The 23,302-nt window shown below is 38.5% G+C and overlaps 2 protein-coding genes and 2 long non-coding RNA genes across 5 annotated transcripts in view; 3 read left to right on the top strand and 1 right to left on the bottom strand.

Moving 5' to 3' along the window:
• The first annotated feature begins 5,434 nt into the window (after positions 1-5,434).
• Positions 5,435-5,969, top strand: LOC136238804 (uncharacterized). Its single transcript, XR_010693201.1, has 3 exons — positions 5,435-5,589; positions 5,643-5,769; positions 5,840-5,969. It is a non-coding gene; the product is annotated as an uncharacterized lncRNA (long non-coding RNA).
• Positions 5,970-10,532: 4,563 nt separating this feature from the next.
• Positions 10,533-11,048, bottom strand: LOC136239298 (uncharacterized). Its single transcript, XM_066030025.1, has one exon. It carries the CDS (start codon positions 11,046-11,048, stop codon positions 10,533-10,535), a length of 516 nt encoding a protein of 171 aa, XP_065886097.1.
• Positions 11,049-13,465: 2,417 nt separating this feature from the next.
• On the top strand, positions 13,466-17,432 carry LOC136239052 (uncharacterized). Its single transcript, XR_010693326.1, has 7 exons — positions 13,466-13,536; positions 15,544-15,687; positions 15,747-16,146; positions 16,193-16,345; positions 16,396-16,510; positions 17,097-17,164; positions 17,218-17,432. It is a non-coding gene; the product is annotated as an uncharacterized lncRNA (long non-coding RNA).
• Positions 17,433-19,501: 2,069 nt separating this feature from the next.
• LOC136238022 (choline/ethanolaminephosphotransferase 1-like) overlaps positions 19,502-23,302 on the top strand; it is a 33,302-nt gene continuing 29,501 nt past the window's right edge. For both annotated transcript variants that reach the window (XM_066028330.1, XM_066028329.1), the window contains exon 1: positions 19,502-19,606. In XM_066028330.1, the coding sequence (XP_065884402.1) occupies position 19,606 (1 nt within the window). In that variant the 5' untranslated portion in view covers positions 19,502-19,605. The remainder of the gene's footprint in view (positions 19,607-23,302) is intronic.

Genomic DNA, 23,302 nt, shown 5'->3' with positions numbered 1-23,302 from the left:
CAGGTTAAATTTGTTCGTCTATTTTCAAGTGATTCCCAGTCCAGCTGGTCCATGAAATTACAATGGGATCACATGTATTTGTTACAGTGCGGGCTGTCCTGTGTTGGATCTACTCTAGAGTTGAAATTTCAAGGTAGACTCACTGCCAATGTACTGACACTAGTACTGTTGTAGCATGTTTAAGTGGAGGACAAATGAAATAGTAATGCTAGCTTATTTATGTATACAAATTTTTCATAATGAAATTGATATCCCATTTTGATTTGTACTTCCACTTTGCAACATATTCAAGAACAAGAAACTACCACACTTAATTTCCAACCACTGTCATTAATTAACCAAGATCTCACTAGTCTGTAATTCACCTTACTGTAGTGATTTTATTTATTCATCTGTATGTTTTCTTCATTTTCCTTTGAAGTTGTACCAAGAGTTCAAAATAAGGTGGAGAGTGTCTAACTTGAATGCATTCACCAAACACCATGCTTAAAGTAACACCTCGGCCTTATTTCAGAACAAAGGCTTTACCTTCTTCAGCAACACTAATCAACAGTTTTCTATCCCCCAATAAAGGTGTTGATTTGATGAAAGGTGAACTTTACGCAGGGTGTTTGTACAGGCCATACTGAGAGTTAGACACTCTCCCCCATACAAATCAATATTACGAATTCTTGGTTGTACAGTATAGGAAAACAAAGATAAGTTTCTCTCCCATCTTATTCTAGGATTTCTATTGACAAGGAAAATTCAATTATTTGTATAAAGGCTCAAAATTGAGAAAATATAAAGAAAGTGAATTAATATTATACAGTCAGTTTGCTTTTGGATATTTAATGTCTCCAACCACAACAAAAATTCGATGAATCCATGCATCTCATCACTGGTCGTCTGAACATTCTGAAAGTGATACCTCACTCAATCAACCATATATTCTGTTTATTAGACTGAATAAAGTCATGATTACCTAAACAATCACTTAATGTTTTATAATTATCCTATTCACTGATAAAATGCAATTTCAGCAATGATAGCAGTTAGCCAAGCTGTAAGTTGATTCAGAAAGCATTCCATTCTGTAAAATAGACCCCATCCAGAATTCAACTCAGTACTCAGGCTGAGATATCTGACAATAGTCCACTACTCTGTTAATGAATCATTGATGTTCACACAATATAGCCTCCTTGAGGTATCTGAATGTTTGCTCCTCACACACTGCACAAAATTCCTTTAGATTCTGCTTAGACTGAGTTGATTCAGCTTGTCACCATACTTGTTTCTTTTGTAGTGTAGCTATACACATACTGATTTATGCCGATTAGAAAGGCTGGGCCTCAGACTGTACATTCTAAAGTCAAGTAAGTAAAAATAACTCACATACTAGTAAAAACAAGTCATGCATTAAGTTCCCTACTTGATATATCCGAAGATGAACACACTGAGTCAGCTATTCCCACAATTAGTACTTCGTTACTAATGACAACCAACAAGAACCCACAATCGATCCTTAAATTCGTTTTATCTTTCTCGGGGTACGTTTGATTACCTGCTGGAAGTGCCACTGATAACTTGTACAGCAATGGTAAGCTGCAAGCTTCAATCTGAGAAAGCATTCCGTTCCGCAGTTTAGTCCATCATTCCGTTCCGTTCCGTTCCGTAAAATAGACCCCACCTAATTTTCACGCCTACCAGGCAAACCGCTTAGAGCAATGAGCTGAAAATAGGTATGTGGCTGGAATAATAATCGTAGAAAGTCCTTGCAGTAGTACAGAAGAATCGGATTACAAACCATTGAGTTATGATTCGAAAGCCAACTACGTGTAGCAAATGCGAGATCGAGATACTCTAATAGAACAGTCGCACTCAGTTACGTTTATGACTTACTCCATTATAGAATTTTCTATTACATTGCAAGTTATTCTGTAGGGAGTTCAACTGCAAACAGTTTATTTTATAGACAGTTCAGCTGCAAGCCAAGTCAACCTGTAGAGAGTTCAGCTACAAATGTATTGCTGTAGAGATGCAGAACTTTACAAGTCACACCGAAGAGAGTTCAGCTATAAACAAATCATGCACCCTGTAGAAAGTTCAGCTACAAACAAGTCACTCTCTACAGAATTCAGCTACAAACAAGTCACCATGTAGAGAATTCAGCAACCAAAAACCACCCTGTAAAGAATTCAGCTATACAAACAATTTACTCTATAGAGAGATCAGCTAGAAACAAATCACACTGTAGAGAGTTCAGCTAGAAATAAATCACCCTGTAGAGAGATCAGCTAGAAGAAGTTACCTTGTAGGGAGTTCAGCTATACAAAAAACCATCCTGTAGAGAGTTCAGCTGCAAACAAATCACCATGTAGAGATTTCAGCTACAACCACATCACCATGTAGAGAGAAAAACAAGTTACAGAGATCAACTAAAAGAAGTCACCTTGTAGAGAGTTCAGCTATAAATAATAAACCACCCTGGAGAGAGTTCAGCTACAATGAAACCATCCTGTACACAATTCAGCTAGAAACAAGTCACCCTATAGAGAGATTAGCTGGAAACAAGTCACCCTGTAGAGAGCTCAGCTACAAACAGATCACCATGTATAGAGTTCAAGTAGAAACAAGTCATGCTGTTGAGAGATCAGCTAGAAAAAGTCACTTTGTAGAGAGTTCAGCTACAAAAAAAAAACACCCTGTAGAGATTTCAGCCAAACATATTACTCTGTAGAGATATCAGCTTGAAACAAGTCACCCAGTAGAGAGATCAGCTAGAAACAAGTCACCCTGTAGAGAGATCAGCTAGAAGAAGTCACCTTGTAGAGAGTTCAGTTACAAACAAATCATCCTGTAGAGTTCAGCCAGTGGCGTAGCTACCATTGAGGCAACTGAGGCAGTTGCCTCGGTAAAAATGCTCAACAACAGGCTGAGCACTGTGAGCAGGCCAGAGTTTTGGCACCCCAGATTTCTACTCATACGTTACTAGACAGCATTACTGTACGAAACAAAATAGAATCTATGGCTGTAGTACTAAGTAGGGCTGGAGCCTATGGTGACATGGTGCCTTGCATGGTGCTAGACCACGTTTCAGCCACTTGAATTTTGTAAAAGATTGAGATACTCTAATAGAGCAGTCATCGTAATATACTCTAATAGAGCAATCAGCACAGATTATAGCCACTGTTCTCATTACACTACTTGATCATTTGCGACCAAATTTTGGAAAATCACCCATATGGGGGGCACGTGAAATAATTAGAATTTTCATGTTTAGTGGGTTACTATTATGAGCAGTGCACAGTTATAAAAATATTTCTAGAATTTTCTAGTAATTTAAGGTATTGAGAACGGTGTACAGTTATTAACAAGTAGATTTGCACTATAAAGCTTGTTATTTTGTCATTAAATATTTTAAGTGTCAAATGTGCCCATAAGGTTGATTCTCCAAAATTTGGTCACATTTACATTCATGTTATAATTAATTGTCTTTACATTACTTTTCAAAAGTTCCAATGAGTCAACTGCATGGCATTACATTGAGCTAATTGATCATGCATATCATGCATTAGCAGTTACAATCAAAAAAGTAGCCTCCACATGCCATTTCAAAGCATATATTTTCAAAAATTTTTCCCAGACTCCCTAGCTTGACATGCTTAGCACATGCAGTTGAGCATCACATGAAAGAGATAATTATCTCTGACTTAAACATCATATCAGATCAATTAAAAGGTAGTGCGCATGACTATGACCTCTGTTGCAGTCCATGAATGGCCTGACCACTCAAAATATCTCTGGAGTAAGTTATGTTGCATGCAATTAAACTAGTCTAATAATTGAAGCATGGTATACTTTAGCATTAACTATGCTGGAGCATTATTTATGACGTGTAGAAAAACGTTCAGAGTCTTCTGAAACAGTTTCTTCCATCCAACCAGATAGGAAACCTGCAAATGCTGTACCACCACTCATACTTGAAAGTATTTGTGAATCAGTTGAGTCAGAAGCAGACTCTCTCAGTTTAGTCAATGTACAAACTTTGCCTCAGTAAAAAAATTTTCCTGGCTACGCCACTGTCAGCTACAAACATATCACCCTGTAGAGAGTTCAGCTACAAACAAAACACCCTGTAGAGAGATCAGCTTGAAACTATACACAATGTAGAGAGTTCAGCTACAAGCAAATCACCCTGTAGAGAGATCAGCTACAAATAAATCACCCTGTGGAGAGATCAGCTAGAAAAAAGTCACCCAGTAGAAACTTCATCTACAAACATATCACCCTGTAGAGAGTTCAGTGGCAAATAGATCACCCTGTAGAGGGTTCAGCTAGATACAAGTCACCCTGCAGAGAGATCAGCTAGAAGAAGTCACCTTGTAGAGAGATCAGCTAACCTTGTAGAGAGATCAGCTAACCTTGTAGAGAGTTCAGCTACAATGAAACCATCCTGTAGAGAGTTCAGCTAGAAAGAAACCATCCTGTAGATAGTTCAGCTACATTTCAAGTCACCCAGTAGAGAGAACAGCTGCAAACAAATTATCCTGTGGGGAATAATTGGCACGTAATAAATATATATATAATTTGTATAATTACTAATAAAATTGAAATATTAAAAATCTTCTTTAAGTTCTTTTCTTCTTCCTGTGGTAAAGAAAAAAACAGATGGGTTAAAAAGCCCCAAAGCTATAGCCTATATTGCAGTATACAAATACAAAAAGAAGTGATATCTAATCAAAAACAGCCAAGCTGTAAAAAACGGTGCGGCCCCCAAAAAGGCCAGGGTGAAAAAGATGTGAAATCCAAGGTGGTGGCCAAGAAATGGCTGTGATGGTAGGTTAATGGTAAAAATTTTAATAATGACAATTCAGGTGAATTTTTGGTCTTGGCACCAAATTCACCTGAATTGTCGTTATTAAAATTTTTACCATTAACCTACCATCACAGCCATTTCTTGGCCGCCACCTTGGATTTCACATCTTTTTTCACCATGGCCTTTTTGGGGACCACACCTTTTTTTACAGCTTGGCTGTTTTTGATTATAGACGGGTTTAGAGGGAAGGCGTGGTCACCTTACGTCACGTAAAAAATCACGTGAATTATCGATCTGCCATTTTTGTGGGGCAAAAGCTCTGAAAGGTTCTGTGAAAAGCAGTGGAGTTATAGATGGCCAGTAGCAGGCAGAAGTTGTCTACTTATTTTGTGTCGCTTAAATATTCAGAAAGAAAGCACTATATTAGAAAAATTGGAGACTAATGGTCATGAACTTGATTACCCGTTTGCTATAGATGAGGAGCAGTGGACCGAGGATTTGACTAAGTGGCCAGAATTGGAGTTTGGTAACTTATACACTTATCTAATCAAAAGCAAGGGGGTGTACGCACAGGAGAACTTAGATACTTATAAATCCTTAGAAGCATACAACTATTATTTCAACCAACATGTACGAACTGTTTATCACTATGATGCAGGACAGGGATGGAGTGTACTAAAAGCAAAGGTAAACCCCAGTCAGAATTCAGCAGACAATCCTCATGAGGCATGGATAATAGTAAAAACTCAAACAGGATATGTTCGGAATGGGCACTGCAAATGTAAAGCTGGGTAAGTTGTTCAACATGTAGCAACTATGTAGTTTGATTAAACAATCATCACAGGCTTGGAGAAGTTTGCAGTCATGTAGCTGCTGTCTTATTCAAAATTGAGGCGGCTAACTGGTTGGGATATACAAGACCATCCAGAATGTCTTTACCATGCCAATGGAACCGGAATTTCAAAACTAGTGTAAGTTTAGCCATCAATTTTATTGAATTTCTTTTTCATTTACAGTGTTGTTTTGTTATACCAAATGTAGGTTACCCCTAAAGAAATTCAGTGTATAAATTTCACTAAGCCAATTTATAAAAGAGGACTGGGGGGTACAGAGGATTCAGAAGTTCCAGCAGTGAAGAGGAGAGCAGAGAGTGGTCCACATGAAGCCCCTGTGATTTCTTCTGATAAGCTGTACTCTGAATTGTTTGATGTAATACCGGGTGCTTGTTTGTTTACTATAATTGAACCCGCATCTCGAAGTGATGCCATGGAACTGGGATCACAGCAAGATCAATGTTGTGAAGGACGTACTTCAGAGCATAATGAGCAGCAACAAGGTGGACAAGTTGGGGAGCATACAAGAGAGCAAAACAATCAGCATGACATGATACAAGACGGAGAAGAGGACGACCAGCAATTTACAGGTGGAAATGAGGAACAACACAGAGGACAGGATAAGGACCTACAAGATGGGGAGAACATTGAAGATTCTACACTACTACGGTCATCAGATTTTTGCTCTCTTCAATGTGAGGAATCAATGCTACCGTTACCATTACCGGAATATTTTAAGGAAGCTTCCCGCACTATTAATGAGATAGAGACCCTTAGTACTGCTGAACAGTTATTTTACTCTTTAGTTCTATCTGAAGATGACTGTTCAAGAATTGAATCTTGTACTCGAGACCAAAGAAATTCTGATGAGTGGTATCGGCAGAGACAAGGCAGGTTAACTGCATCAGACTTTCATAAAATGTATGTAATGCAAAAGCAGACTAACCCTACTACTGTTGCAAGGCGGCTACTCTCTAAACCAAATATTAGCCATATACCTGCTATACGATGGGGAGTTGAACATGAAGATTTAGCCAGGCAAGACTATATTAAGGAGATGTCAACTGCACACATTAACTTTAAATGTGTAAATGCTGGGCAGGGCTCATGGTGAACCCTCTGTACCCTCACTTAGGTGCCAGTCCAAATGGATGTGATTGCTGTCCGGGGAAGGGATTACTGGAAATTAAATGCCCATTTACAGCCAAAGATTCACATCCTAATGATCTTAGAGGAAAACCGCGATCGTGTTTAGGAGTAAATGGTGTCATAACTTCCCATGCATATTATACACAAATTCAAGGCCAGCTTGTCATCGCAGATAGGCAATATTGTGACTTGGTAGTATGGACTACTCAAGGAATTACAATGGAAAGGGTTTTACCGGATGTTAATTTCACTGAGAAGCTACTTACAAAGCTAACTACTTTCTATGTTAACAACATAATACAGGAATTGATAACTGAGCATCCATTGGAGGATACTATCATAGCAAATTCACCCCCTAGTACTGAATCACCACTGTACTGTTTTTGCCAAAAGGAAGAATCTGGCAAGATGATTATGTGTGAAGGTAGTCACTGTCCATACACTTGGTTCCACTTTTCATGTGTAGGGATTAAACGTACACCAAAAGGATCATGGTTTTGTTCTGACTGTAAAAATAGTTAGCTCATTGTGCAAATGTGTTATGGATGTCATGTTGTGTATGTAATATTATTATGTGCTTTAAGTATTTGCTCACAAAATAAGCGTACAGTATACTTAGCTTAAAGGGTACAAAGTGCAATGTGTAATTATACTAATGGTGGTGTAGATTGCATAGTGCAGCAACTACTACCAGAATCTTGTCAATAGTAGCATAGTCTTCCTCCTCAGATATCTTTAATAGTGAGATGGGAAAGACGTTTTGTAAAATCTTGTAACATTTCATTCGTCCAATGGCTCTTTCCACATGAATTCTTACATTGGATAGCTTTCGAGACATTTCTACTTCCCTTTGGGACAATTGTGGCTTTCCCTTTGTGAATGCTGGGATGGCAAGTGAAGCTCCTCTTAGTCCTAAATCCTCTGCAATATCAAACCCTCTGTCAGCAAGAACCAAATCACCATGGACAATTTTATCACGAAATCCACATTTAGAAATGATCATTATATCCGATACACGTCCACCCCAACAGTTTGAGATGAATATAATAGCTCCTGTTGGACTCACGGCAACAAAAAACTTCGCCGTGTTGTGACTTTTGTAACTAGAATAAGTCTCACTTCTAGCTGACAGGGAACTTGCTCTCTCTATAGATTTGGCATCTCTGAGCAGTCAATTATGCAGGTTGCTCTTGGATAAAGTGGCTTGAAGCAGCTTGGTAAAGTTTTCCTTATCATTTGTCGATCAGGCCATACTATTAGCTGGCGTAATTCCCACGCCATTATATCAATCCATTCATGAAAAATTTGTGACACTCTTCCAGTAGAAATGCCAAATCTGTATGCCAATTCCTTATTGGGGACCGCTGTTCTCAATTTTGTCAAAACCAATAACAAATTGTCCTTGCTTGACAGATTTCCATGATTTTTTAACATGCTGAAGTTAACAGGTTTGATAGAGTTTCGAACAATGCATATGATGACAGCCCTGTAAAGTAATGCGTTTGCTCATCATCATTCATCAGCTTTGCGGCTGGAGAAAGTGTAGCTTCCTTCAAACTAGCTTGTAATTGTGAAATAAAGTTTTCTTGCAATGTAATGGTTTGCATCTGGGTCTGTAGAGCAGAACTAACACTTGTTTCAACATGCTGCTGTTTTGCTTAGATTTGCTATTAACTCCTACTGTGACAAAATAGTTTGCTCCATAGCTTCCAGTTTTTGCAGGAGCTCATTGTTACCCTCACATTCAATACCATTTTGGTCACCATCACTCACTTCCTGCTTACTAACTTGTGCAGAACTGTTAGGATCATGATTTTCTATCTCACTTTCTTCTTCTCTTGCAGAATTCATTTCCATTGGCTGGTCAGTCTGTTCAGTTACCAGAGGCACAGAAGCAGTCTTTCACTTAGCACCAACACCCTTCTGTCGCTTTGCAGCATACTGACTGACGCTCACGTTGCTGCATTAATCGTTTACGAGATACATTTCTACTAGTAGTAGCTGTTGCTTTCCAGAATAGACAAAAACAGAAGGAACATAATCTGGATCATTTTTTAGCTTCACTGGCTTTCCTGTAATGTGATAGAAAAAATTCAGACTAATAAAAGTTTTAACAAATTGCTGTTGCTGTGTGCAAAAAACACTACAGTTACTTGATATGAAGTGAGCTCCACAAAGCCTATATAGCTAGAATGTTTATTCGGTTCCCAAAACTTTCTCTTCAGTGCTCGAGTCCACAAATGTTTTCTTTCAGCATCCTTCGGGAACCTGAACATCTTAATACCATACTTTTTGCTTGTTCGCTTTGTACAGCCAATGGCACTGCAACTGGACGGCATTCTCGACACTAACAAACTTCACCGTTTTGCTCTACAAAAACGGGGGATCGATAATTCACGTGATTTTTTACGTGACATAAGGTGACCATACCGTATTTTTCAGGTTGCTTGCGAAAATCAAACACAGACATGTGATCATGGGCCAATATACACACGTGATTCACCAGTTACCACGCGGTGAAAATGGACCCCAGCTTTGAGATTTGAGAATGTGTTAAAGGCTATACCCGGCGGGGAAAAATTAATTGAAAAGTTTTGTGCTGTGTTCCTTCACTAACATCTGGGGCTAACTCTGTCACTCAGATTTATAATGTTACCCAGGCTGACAGTCACAATGGCGGGAATTTAAGCGGGAATATCGAAGCAGCGCGCTCAACTGATGTCACCGCGGCAATTTGTGGTAAAGAAGCTCGAAGTACTGCCAACATTAGTAGTGGGGTATCAAGTATCGGTACCGCTACCATTTGTAACAGTCATCCTGTGGAGAGATTGGATTCAATTCCAATAAAAGTCCTGAATGCTGCTCGAAAAAGAGATTCAAAGGATTACATGCTAAACCTAGACCTTACCTCGTTGAGCAAACTGAAGTATCTTCGAGAGGAAATACTTGAACAGTTGGGAAAGGATGTAGTTTCATATAACATGAAATTTTCAGTTGGTTATTATGTCTCCTCTAGGAAGATCTGTTTTTCAGAAACAGATAACATCAAGGAAGAGTTAGTGAGGATACGGAATCATGGTAGACAGTTATGGTGTGATGGAAGGGAAGTAGAAGAGTCTGTAATTTGCCTTGATAGTTTGCTACCACCAAAGAAGATAAAAGCAGATAAACCACCAAATGCTGCAGAACAGAAGGTGGCAAGAGTTGACGCTTTGGCTGTTGAGTTGCAAGAAAGGCATGTTGATAGATTTAATAAAATACAGTACAAGCTTTGGGCTAAAACCATTGATTGTGGCAAACATAAAAACAAAGATGTACCACCAGCTGGCTGTATATGGAATCAACGAAAGGCAAAACCTCAAGTGAGTAATGAAGGTATGGATGCAATGGCATCAGTGGTTGCCGATAAAGTTGTCTCAGTTCTGAAAGTGGATCGTAGTCCCACCAGAAAGGATAAGGAAGCTACAGATGAAAGTGGTATGTCTCCTGGTAAGAAGATAGCATATCAAGAGAAATTATTGAATCAAATTGACCAATTACATAAAATGCATGAACATGGAGCCATTACTGAGCAGCAGTTTGAAAAACGAAGAGATTCACTTTTTAATCAGCTAGATATGTTATCTATGTGATCACTATAGTACATGAGGTTTAAAACAGTTTGCTTATACATGATTGTTATTCATGATGTGTGATTATCTGTGTATTGTGTGCATATACAGAAGTGTTGTGTTTAATTATATACAGTTAAATTATGCATGAAAACTATAGCCTGCATGTCTGATGTATCCTTTACAATCTTCTGTAGTGATGGTGTTGAAAGCAGTCATCAACAATAGATGCTCTGAGCCCATGTTGTCAAATACTACTTCATTTGACTTAAGAAATGCCTTAACTTTGGCAAATGATTCTTCTAAGGGATTGTAGTCTGGACTATAAGATGGAAGATAACAGAGGATTGCACCAGTTTGTTGAATAGATTGTGCAACTTTTTCCACGTGATGTATGGAGGCATTGTCCATCACCACAACTGATCTTGAGTTGGTACCACTTCGGTCAACAAAACTGCCAAAAGTATCACCATTTATGTTGCCATCATAGATATCTTCATCTTTAATACCACGTTCTGACATGATAGCAATTGCTGACATGCGTTTTCCTTTTGCAATCAATCTGAAATTGCATGGTGTCATTCCACGCAAGTGGTATCCAAACTTTCTGCGGTCACTGCGTCTATCACTCCCAGTCTCATCCAACCATACAATCATATGGACAGGCAAGTAACTGAATTCTTCCATGAATTTTGTTCTCAATTCATCATTTCTTTGTAGAGCTACATGTTGAAGTTTCTTCCTAATTGACAACAAGTAAAGATGAGGCTATTTCTACTATAGATCAGTCCATCCAATGCTTCTGAAATGGGCCAGTACTTGATTCTTGAGCTTATTACATTTGCATGCTAATAAAATTCCGTCATCACAAATTAAGCCAGCAATAAATTTACTTATTAGCAATCACTGTTGAAAATGGTCGGTGAGAATCATGATAATTATACAACTGATTTGTGCACTAAAGTATTTTATAATTTTGCATGGCATGTTATTTATTTATTATTGTGTGTTTGAGTTGTCCTTGTTGCAGAGCTAAAAAGCATAATAGCTACATTAACTGGGTATAGCTAAAGTTAATATTAAGTTTACAGACTTTAACATGTGGCCTGGAATCAGTTATAGTCATCACAATTATTTTTACTTAAAAGCTATTACTACTAGAACAAATTAAACCTGGTGTAGCCCAACCTTCGAATTGCTCGATACATGGTGCTCACACTCACCCAGGTTCCAGTGCTGCGATACAATTCGCTCTGTAACTCTTCTAAGTAAAGTTCTGGCTTCTCCATTAACGATTCAATAATTGAATACTCTTCTAAACTACCTAAAACTGGCATGGGGCCTGTCCTGTGTGGTATTGGCGAAACACTTCCAGACGTACTGTAGCGATCGATAACTCGGTAAACTGTTGACACATGAATACATAGTAAGTCAGCTATTTCCCTACATCCGAATTGTCTGCAGTAGTATAACCATATGATTCTTAATCTTAAGTTATCAGACAATGCAAGCGGCATAGCTTAGCCAAGGCAGAAATAGCTAATTCAAATAATCGCGCGTACGTGAAAATCCGCACGTGGACCATCACTACTATAGGCAATTTCTCCATGAAATTAGTATGAAAATTCATGTAACGTTCATGGAAAATTCATACCGCCATAGTATGAATTTTTAACGGATTCATACCATAGTGAAATTTTCATGCAAATTTCATACAAGGCTTGTTGTGTATGAAAATTTTTTCATGGCATCATTTCATACACTTTTACCATGAAAATTATATGAAATGTGTGTCGGTCACATTTCATATAATTTTCATGGTAAAAGTGTATGAAATGATGCCATGAAAAATTTTCATACACAACAAGCCTTGTATGAAATTTGCATGAAAATTTCACTATGGTATGAATCCGTTAAAAATTCATACTATGGCGGTATGAATTTTCCATGAACGTTACATGAATTTTCATACTAATTTCATGCATAGAGAAATTGCCTAGTAGTGCATGTTTAAATTCTGATTTTCGCAAGGAACCTGAAAAATACGGTAGATAATGTTGTTACTTGTATCAACAAAAGTAGACTGACAGTTTAATAGTGCTGATACTTCATAGCACTTCGCATTGCTCTCAAGTTTCCCGTGTTTTTCGCACACGACCACAAACATGCTGTTACTGTTAGGCGCAATCTGTGAATTTGCGCAGTTTATAAATTACGCTGCGCATTTTGTGAATTCATAAAATGCGCAACAATTTCATAGTATAAATTGCGCAGCTCGGCACAGCTCGAATGAGGACACGGTGCGGTGCGATCGAGTGTGCAATTTACGACCTACCGGGGTTTTCAAGTCCGTTGTCCTATGTATTTTGGCGCATGCGCTTAGCAGTGCGAAAGAAATGGCAGATTCAAGTGAGATCAGGTAACTGTGTGTGCCCTATTATGATGGATGATTGTAAATGTGGTAAAACTATTACTCACTGTGTTGTTGTGACTCCTTTATCACCAGCGAATGGCCCTTCGGTTAGTATAGGTTTTTAGCGCATGCGTAATTATAATAGGACAACGGACTTGAAAACCCCGGTACTATCGTTTCACACCTGGTAGTTCACGCGATTTAAGACCTAATTTCGTTTCACACCTGGTGGTTCACGAGACCTCCTCGTGGTCCGATAGTGTTTGCGAGGTGTGAGCTTCAACGAGTTAGCTAGCTAGTCGATATGTCGAAAGAAGGTCACAGAGAGCTGTTCGAAAAGTCTGCAGAACGAAGTATTTTGATCACACCACTACAAGCAAGACAGTATCAGAGGAGAAGGCTAAGAAAATCATAGACGTTTTGAATGGAATTGAAAGAAGCGATATTTCAAACTCCTTCAAATTCTGGGTTATTAAAACGAAGAAGTTTGCTTTATTAAACTATCCAGAGTTGAAGTTAGAAAATGTCCTATGTCTGCCAGCCAAGCAAAGAGTAAGAAATGATGGTTTTTTGTGCCTCTCTTCACAAAACTATATAGTTACAGAATGATAATGACAAAACTGTCTTTGGTCATCATCGCATAGTGGCAACAGCTGAGAAGTTTATGATATATTAGAGTATGTACACTCAACGGAAAATGGGCATGTAGGCTACAAGAAAACGCTTGCAGAGGTATGGGAATTGTGTATGCTGTCATATTCTTAAAGTGTCACCAAGTTTTATGGTCACTGAGACTGCATAATATAGTGAAGATGGGGTGGTCCTATGTTTATAATATAGCCACGCTTAATTTAATTTTGTAGCTAAACATGTGAGCCCATTCCTTGGAGTATATACTGAGTTGGAAAAAATACTGAGATAATAAAAGAAATCATTACATGCGTGCAATGCAGGCTTTTGCTGAGATGATCAACTAATGTTGTAGCCTATTGCAGGGCCGGAGCCCAGAGATTTTGAGTGGTCCGGCCATCCATGGACTGCAATGGAGGTCATACTATTTCTTATTGATCTGATGTGATTTTTAGATCATGTGATACTCAACTGCATGTGCTAAGCTAAGCACACACAGCATGCCAAGTTAGGGGGAACTGGGGACATGCTCCCCCAGGAAAATGTTTGAAGAGATGCTCTGAAATGGCATCTTGAAGCTATTTTATTTGCAAAGCCTCTTTCTCCTTTTTACTAACATTAAGGATATATACTGGTAATTTTGTACTACAGTGCCAATTAATTCAATTTCATAGCTAATTTTACTTTCAAAGTTTCAGTGAAAGCTTAGTTCTTTGAGATACAGAAGTCACTGGGTTTGTAACTGCTAATGCATGCATGACATGGTCACATGTGTGATCAATTAGCCCAATGCAGTGTAATGCAGATGACACACTGGAACTTTTAGGTGATTTGAGGACAATTAACATAGATGTAATGGCTTAGACTAAGTAGAACAGTGGCTATATTCTATACCAAATGCTCTATTAGAGTATTGCGATGACTGTTCTATTAGAGAATATTATGATGATGACTGCTCTATTAGAATATCTCGATCTTTTTTCAAATTCAAGTAGCTGAAAAGTGGTCCAGCCAATGCCGGACCGGCCGGACCGTGGGCTCCGGCCCTGTATTGTGGAAGTAGTTTTGGGAATATAGTGCTACACAGTAGAAAATTGAGCAAAGAAATCAATTTGAACAGTGAATATACTGACTACAAGTGCTTATATTCACAGCCATAACTTTAGAAGAGTTTGAAAATTTGGTTTGGATGTTGACCATATATTGGCATATCTATCAGGGATATAACGAATTGGTTAAAATAGTAATGGTTAATTCCAGATGAGTTAGCTAGCTGCATGGTGCTTGGTTTTTAGAAGTAGCAAAACATCAACTTGTTTCTGATTGCACTAGTGTGTTAACTGTTCTTGTTATGGCATAGCTATGTTATACACATTTGGCTATGACTGCTTTATTAGAGTGCCTTGATTTCAATACTTAAAGGTATAGGAGTGCAGTTCCCATTGTTTTGTTTTCAACAGCAGCTGACTGCAATTAAAGGACATAATTGTGTGGCTCTGAAGTGCATGTGGCATGTATGTGTTCTGATTGTTTAAGAGTGTGGTCCAGTCATGTCATTGTATCATTGAAGCTACATGTATCGTATCTGTCAGTAGTTTAAATGTCAAATAGTTGTTTGACTTGTTCTTCTAAGGAAAGTGTCTATACAGAAATTTAACACCTTATTATTATGGTTTCCTTGCATGAAGGAGATGATCATGTAATATAACAGAAAACAGACACTTGTCAGAACCAGAAAGGTTTATTCGTGAGTTTGTTATTGTGGTGGCCATGTACTGCTTGCTTTGGTTTGGCCTCTGACGTTGTGACAAGTCAAACAGACAGTCAGGCAGACAAAAAAAAATGGGTTTTGGCGATTTAAAAAAATACAGGATTGATGTTTGATACACTAAGACTATTCAAAACTCATTTTCATCTCATATTTGTATGGTTTTCAACTACAACATTCTGAGAGGCAGCATTTATTTTCTTTATTATTTAATAACAGTACCTATTTCACACTTTGCCCACTTTTGTTTGTATGTCTAATTATATTTCCCGGCATTCTTAAGTATGTGTATTTAACAAACTTGCCCACAATTATAATTTCTAATTGTGTTACTATTGTAGGTCCAAAGAATGTATGAAGGTTTGCCAAGGGAGGCAGCTTAATATTTTTGTAGCACATGCCATATTTGCCAGCTGAAGCAGCCACAGAATTGTACTGCTCCTTTGAAGCCAATCATTTCATCAGGATTTTTAACACGTTATCAGGTTTGTTGTGGGAGAGAGTATAATTTACATAGAGGATTATTCACTCTTGCTTATTTTAGATTGATTTGATAGATATGAGGCACATGCCAGATGATTCTTATTGCTACATTGCACATTACATGGACCACTGGTCAAAGTTTCACGTGCTATGGCCACTGATAAACAAGAGTGCCGTTGAAGTAGCTAGTAGGCTTGTGCACAAGGTTTTCCCATATTTTGGGCTTCCCAAAATATTGCAGTCAGATAATGGAAGGGAATTTGTTAATGAAGTTATTAGAGAGATATTGAAGTCGTGGCCAGGAGAAGTGACAATAATCAATGGTAGACCTCGCCATTCACAGTCACAAGGTTTAATTGAAAAGGGCAACCATCTTGTAGAAATGCAGTTGCAAGCATTTAAATGTGAGCACAAGGATTCCAACTGTGTACCTTGAACTGACTGGCTGCCATGTATTCAATGTAAGTACTAGTATGAGCCCAACTAATATGTAATGTGCTCTTGCAGATAATTTAAATGTTCAAGTGTGTCGCACTTTAAAACAAAGCCCATATGAAGTGGTGCTTGGCCAGCCACCAAGGTTAATCCCATTTGCTGAACTTCCCGAAGGAGTTGACCATTGTATAATGGAAGAGGATTTAACTGATCTTATCAAAGATGGTTAGTGGTTCAATAGTGATGTAAAAAAATCATGTGGCGCTTTCAACTAGATGATGTGTCACTGCCATTTGATGAATTACCACCAACTGTGTTTCCACCAACATCTAGTTCAAGGATGTCACCACAACAACTGTACTGAGTAGAAGTACATCACCACCATCAAAGGTTAAGCAAGGATTAAATGTGTAGAGGAAATTCCATATAGTCCTGTGGAAGATGATTGCGTAGAAGTCACGGTTGATGGTTTCTTTTTAGTGTAATGTATAAATTTCTAGTAGTTTGTTTTCTTACCGCAATTGGTTTAGCCACATGGTGAAGAAAGTTCAAGAATATTATCCTACTGAACCATCAAATCAGAAGACTGAGCAAGGATATGTAATGGACAGTGCTGCTTAATGCTTAAAGCAGATTGCACTCCATTGTCTTTCAGACATGCTCACAGCGTTATCCTTGATTAACAGCCATGCTCTTTAATACAACAACGCTGCTCTTAAGTGCTTAACAGATATGGCTAAACTTAGACAGGCTTTAGTTTTGAGAAAAATGCTCAGCAAGTCAAATTTGGTAACTGCCTCTAAGTTAAACATTGTAGACAAAACTTATGTGCATGCATTGGTTTGACATCCAGGTCAATAGTATGGTGTTCACATGCATTTAGTAGTAGTATAGTGCATCAATAGAAGTCAATGCCTTGTGATAATTATAATCATGTGGAGAAAATATATATATATATATATTTTTGTTTATTTAGAACCATTGAATGACTATTGCCATTCTTGTGGAATGATTGGTTTGGTGGATGATGATACAACTCCCTTGGTGAGCTCTAGTTACATTAACGAATCTTGTATTTATGTGTGTGAATTCTGTAGGTCAGGTGCAATAGTTGCTCATGGGGGTACCACAGACAGTGCTTAAGAAGGCATGAAGTGACAATCTCACAGGACGAAAACAGTTTTAACTTTGTAGGGCCATGCTGTTCAAAGAATGGGCCTGTGTTTGTGTATAGCTAACTGCTGTATTGGAGCTAATTCCAAGTTAAAATTGTAACTTTGTCACAAACTGAATTTGAATATTAAAAAATTAATTAGATCTACACTGAATATAAATATTGTGTTCTAGCTAGTACATCAGAGGCGTGGTGTTGGATATGTGCTCCATGCTGGAACTTGATCAGACAGAATGCACCTTATCCAATTCAACTGCAGAGTACGCAAAGGAACCTTGGTAGTCAATACAGAGAAAGCGGAACCGTCTTGACCCATGATGTTCCTGGTAGTAAACGTAGCTATTAAGGGGCCTTATTAAATTATATAAAGAAAATGAAAAAAATTGGATCACATCAGACCATTAGAATCATTAATAACCAGGCGTAAACACAATAATTATTGGTAGCATCATTTGCAATCAGCCATGCCATCTACCAATCTGTGGGCAGAGCAGCAAACTTCCCAATCTGTGGTAGGGTCCGCAATCCGAAAAATCAACTTCTACAAATCAATCCCCCTACCATTGTGGGATGTTCATTGTAGTATCCCATTGCTTGATCCACCATGAAACCGGAGGCACGATTGTTGTCTTCACAGAAATATTATTTTCAGTATCTCACAAGATGCAAGATTTATTTTTAAAATTTCGTACTCCACACAAAGGACCGGATGAAACTTGCTATTTAGCCACATCGTATCCAGAGTTGTTGTAGTTGAAAACTACGTACAGAAATAAGTAAATGATTTGCTGGGTACCCGGCACAGGGTTGCTTTCTTTGTAAAAACAGACAAAGAAATACGAAGTTTCGAATTCAAACTGCCCTACCACCCAGGGCAAGAGAAGCCAACTATTCCTCATAGTGTTTCGATACGATTGGGTGCATAGTCCGTCTATGTTGTTAGTTTGGAAAAGATCTGAGACTTCTCACCATCTGGGTGACGAGCGTCAAAATTTTCTGCAGCATCAAAGAATTGTGTCGCGCTTTCTAGCCATTTCCAGCGCTTCTGCAGCCACAACAATCATCAATTATAGACTAAAACTATGGCAAAAGATGTCCCTGAACGTCTGATAATAGCGGTTGTCAATTATTGCTTCATCCACGGCTTCCACGTCTCGCTCTAAGCTATGCATCAAGGGAGGCAGCAAAATCGTCCAAAATTGACTTCACCTCTCACGCTCCACAGCAGCTTCAAATCTTTACTAGATCACCCTACATCACCATTATGCTGCGAAACATCCCAAAACAAACCGAAAAATGCACAAAATCTTTCATTTTTATTCGAGCTGGGTGGAGCTCCTGGTGAGCTGCTGGTATACTGCATCATATGAAATCACAGAAATACCAACTACTACTACTACCAAACGTTATGAACCATCTTTTATCATCATTGTAAACAAAATTAAGTGACCAGTGTGGCATCAGAAGTCAGAAGTACTGGAAAGCAATTTGGTACTATTGAGAGAATCCCTTGAAATGATGCACGAAAATTTTGACGTTCTTCACCCAGATGGTGAGAAGTCTCAGATCCTTTCCAGACTAACAGCATAGACAGACTATGCATCCAACCTTATCACATCACTATGAGGAAGAGTTGGCTTTTCTTATCTTGGCTGGTAGGGCAGTTTGAATTTGAAAATTCGTATTTTGTTTTCTACTTTTTGAGAGAAAGCAACCCTGTGTCGGTAACCCAGTGAATCATTTGCTTATTACTGTGCGTACTTTTTAACTACATTAACTCTACATAATACCTAGCTAAGCAGCAGGTTCTATCCTGTTCTTTGTGTGGAGCACGAAATTTTAAAAATAATTTTTGCATCTCACGAAATACTAAAATCGATAGTTCTGTGAAGACAACAATCGTGCCTCCGGTTTCATGGTGGATCTAGCAATGGGATACTACAATGAACATCCCACAATGATAGGGGGATTGATTTGTGAAAGTTGATTTTTCGGATTGCGGACCCTATCTGTGGGGCTTATTACACCTCTCTGAAAGCAGCCATAATACGCACTTGATCAGCCAAGAACGTAACGGCGGTACACTGAATGGACCAGAATCCAAAGAGTTCATAAAATGCGCAGCTCTTACAAATTGCGCATTTTATGAATTCACAAAATGTGCAGCGCAATTTATAAACTGCGCAAATTCACAGATTGCGCCTAACATTACATTAGCCTTGTAAGGCTTCACATAATTACTTCAGCGCTCCGTTTGATACAAAAAATTCCACTGCGTTGAGTGGTTGGGAAAGCAGCGGACAGTGAAGCAAGTAAGTATTGTGTTCATTGTCAGATTGTTTGTGCATGTGTATAATGGCATATAGCTACGTACGTATAGCTCAGTTTGATCCTAAGCTCCTCATTAAGCTGTGCTGCGGGTCTATACTTTTGGCCGTCGTGCGTGCCAGGAACGGCCACTTAAACTCGTTTCGGCGTGTTTCGGTTTAGCCGGAATCACTGACTGCACGCCAATCGAAAAGAGTCAGTTTGTATGGCCCTAGTAAAATAGTGGTCTGGTCACGCGAGACTAATATAGCCCCATGGCCGCCGCCACCCGCCGGTGACATAATTATGCAGTGGCCATTATTTATTTTTCTTTTTTTTAATCCGGGCTTGATGGACTGCCCTTTCCTACCACCCCCAGCACAGATTGCAAGTACTGGACAACTGAACAAAATTAAGCAGACAAATGGGATTCCACAGTCACTAAGTCCACTGACTGTGGAGTCCTGGTGTAAACACCAATGGAAGACCGTGCCCCACGAATACACTGAATTGCCGAGCGAAACAACAAAAAGCTCAGGCAACAACGCAGCCAACCCAGAACCACAGAATAATCATCTCCCCACTTTTTGGCCAGAAGAGAAGCAAGTCGCTTATAAAAAATAGTAGCCTCATGGGCTAAACCGCCAGTGGCAGCCAAAACAATTGGAGTGAAAGTGGCATGCTCCACTTCTCGAACCCGCTGACCATAAGCACGATGCTTAATCTTTTCATGCTTCCTAAAGGTGGACGCCCGGCGACAGAGAGGAGGAACTGGCCATACTGAGCTAAGGGTGGGGTCTATTCTACGGAATGGAGCGGAACACTTTCTCAAATGGAAGCTTGCAACTTACCATTGCTGAAACTGCCCTTACAAGATATCAGTGGCACTTCCAGCGGGTGATTAAACATAAGATAAAAACAATTAAAGGATCGATTGTGGGTTCTTTTTGGTTGTCATTAGTAACGAAGTACTAATTGTGTGATTAGTTGTCTCAGTGATGTTCATCCATGGTTCATCTACGGATATATCGAGAAAGGTACTTGTTCTTACAAAAGTTTATAGTATGTGAGCTGTTTTTGCTTTTAGAAAACAATCTGGGCTGGCTTTTCAAGTCATAAATCAGTATACTGAATGTAGCTAGCTATACCACAAATAAAGCAAGCAGGAAGACACTGGTGACAGGGAAGAGCCAGCTGAATTAAAACTTGACGAATTTTGTGCAGTGTGTGAGGAGCAAATATTTTAGCAGAAACCACAAGGAAGCTATATATTCTGCTAGCATTATTTAAGTGCGTGCATGCATGAAGTTATTAACAGCTGGTGCAGTGGACTAATGCCAGATGTATAATATTCATTAGTGAGCTGATTTTTCTTTTGCACAAATTTAAGGATGCCATAGCCATGAATCAGGCTAAATGCCAAAACTCCAAATCAACCAGATTTCAATTAAGCCTTCCGTGCATGTGAAATTATGCCCATATCCACCAGACAAAAGTTGTTTGGACCAAGATGTGTGTGTAATTTCAATGTATGTAGTCAGACCTGAAATGGAACACTCACATTAATTACATACCACCTAAGAATCCTAGGATTTCTTAAGTGTAACATTTCACATGCTTCAAAACATGTTTAATTTGTTCGTCTATTTTCAAGTGATTCCCAATCCAGCTGGTCCATGAAATTACAGTGTGTTTGTTACAAAGCGGGCTGTTCTGTGTTGGATCTACTCATCTATAGTTGAGATTTCAAGGTAGACTATAAATGTACCAACTCTGTTGTAGCATATTTAAGTGGAGGGTAAATAAATATAGTAATGCTATGTATACAAATTATTCACAATAAAATTGATATCCCAACCACTGTCATCAATCAAGACCTCACCAGTCTTTGTTTTTTTTTTCCATCTACAAAATTTTGCTTTGGAACAATTTATCTAAAGGCTCTAATTCATATCAAGTATTTAAATCTATAATTCACCTTATTGTAATTGTACTAATTTTATTGATTTGTCTGTATGTTCTTTATTTTCCTTTGAAGTTGTACAGTATAGGTAAACAAAAATAAAACTTTCTCTCCCATCTTATTCTAGGATTTCTATTGACTGAGAAAAATTTAATTATTTGTATATAAACTTGGTCTCATTCGATGAGTTGAATTGTACAGATTAAGAATCCACCCGAACAAATGGCTTAACTGGCCATTATACAAAGATACATCACAAAACATACGAAAAAACAAGGTTTTTTCACAGTACAATTTTGTATCTGGATGTGTAAATTTGCCATACAAGGCTCTCTCTTCTCTTTTCCATTGGTCGCTATACAAAATCTTGCATATCACTCAATGCACAATTTATCAATGATTCTGATAAATGCAATCCCATCTCCGTAAACTGAAGTATGTGGAAGTTATGATGCGTTGTTTGAAGGATGGTGTTCTGGGTCATTTTAGCTAGCTAATTCAGCTATCTAGCTAGTAAAAAATATTAAAAAAATCTGCCCTCCTTCACTGACATTTTGAACATAGTAGGATGAGAAACTAATAATTAAGTTTATGTGGCCTAACTGCATGCGTGAATTCTGGTACGGTGGCATATGTACACAATAAGCCATCATTTTTAGAAACTTGTAGCTATACTCCACTATCTATCAAGCTAATTGCCTTGCCGTGATGAGACAGACTTTCAGTAGCTATATATAGCTATACTATCATTATAGCTTATAAATATTACTATAGCTTGTTGACTCTGGATTCCTTTGTATGCTAACAACACTCATGCAATCACACTGTCTTAAGTTTCATCCTTCTCATGTAATGAAGTCTTATTATGTAAACTGAACCCATAATACTGCCAAGGATGATGCAATGCATGCATTCCATGAAGCCACAATTACAAATACATAACTTTGGTGGCTTCTTTATTTGTATCAATATGAGATTAGGTGTTGTAGCTCATGTATGAGGGACATACTCAGTTGCCACAGGAGTCATCCCTTCAGTATGATTTCAAATTTACAGTGTGTGGGTAGCTATGTAAACTATGAAGTTGTATAAATAAGGATTTTTATGTGCTTTATCAGTAATACAATGTATATTTGGTGGAGGGCAGCCATTCTTAGCTGGTATTGATCTTTTTTGCTATTGTTCCGGCAGCTGGATGCGACTCTCACAGGCTATTGCTCTGGCATGTCATCACGTGGTCCCTTAATTAATTAACTGTTTCCATGGACTGAAAGAGTTAAGGTTGAAGACTGACATACCAGTACATCGCTTTTTGTTGTTGGATACTTTACTTACAAGGAATTGAAGGAAGTAATGCAGGGTATAAAGACACTGAGCAGAAGACTGAAAGGTGCGAAGAACTCAGTAGCTATATATCTGAGTATATATCTGGAAGAATGCCAACAAGGACCGAGACAAGGACCTCATCTACTAGTATTGTAGCTGTTTCTTGATTATTAATCAAGGGGCTGAACAACTGAAGAGGAGCAGGTCAGAGGAAACAGTACACAGGTTGGCCTGTCGAAAACAGTAGTTTAGCTAGCTACTCATCGTTCATCACATCACTGAAATCCTGTCTAATATGGAATGAGAAATAGCTATAATTTATTTGATGTTATAACTGTCACACATGGTGTCAAATGGCCATCTCTACACAGAACATACATGTTATACCTCTCAAGGAGTCAGCAAACTATGG

This window comes from Dysidea avara, chromosome 11, assembly GCF_963678975.1.
Source record: "Dysidea avara chromosome 11, odDysAvar1.4, whole genome shotgun sequence".
Taxonomy (NCBI): Eukaryota; Metazoa; Porifera; class Demospongiae; order Dictyoceratida; family Dysideidae; genus Dysidea; species Dysidea avara.
The sequence above is the reverse complement of the archived record's forward strand: the minus strand, read 5'-3'. Positions and strand labels throughout refer to the sequence as shown.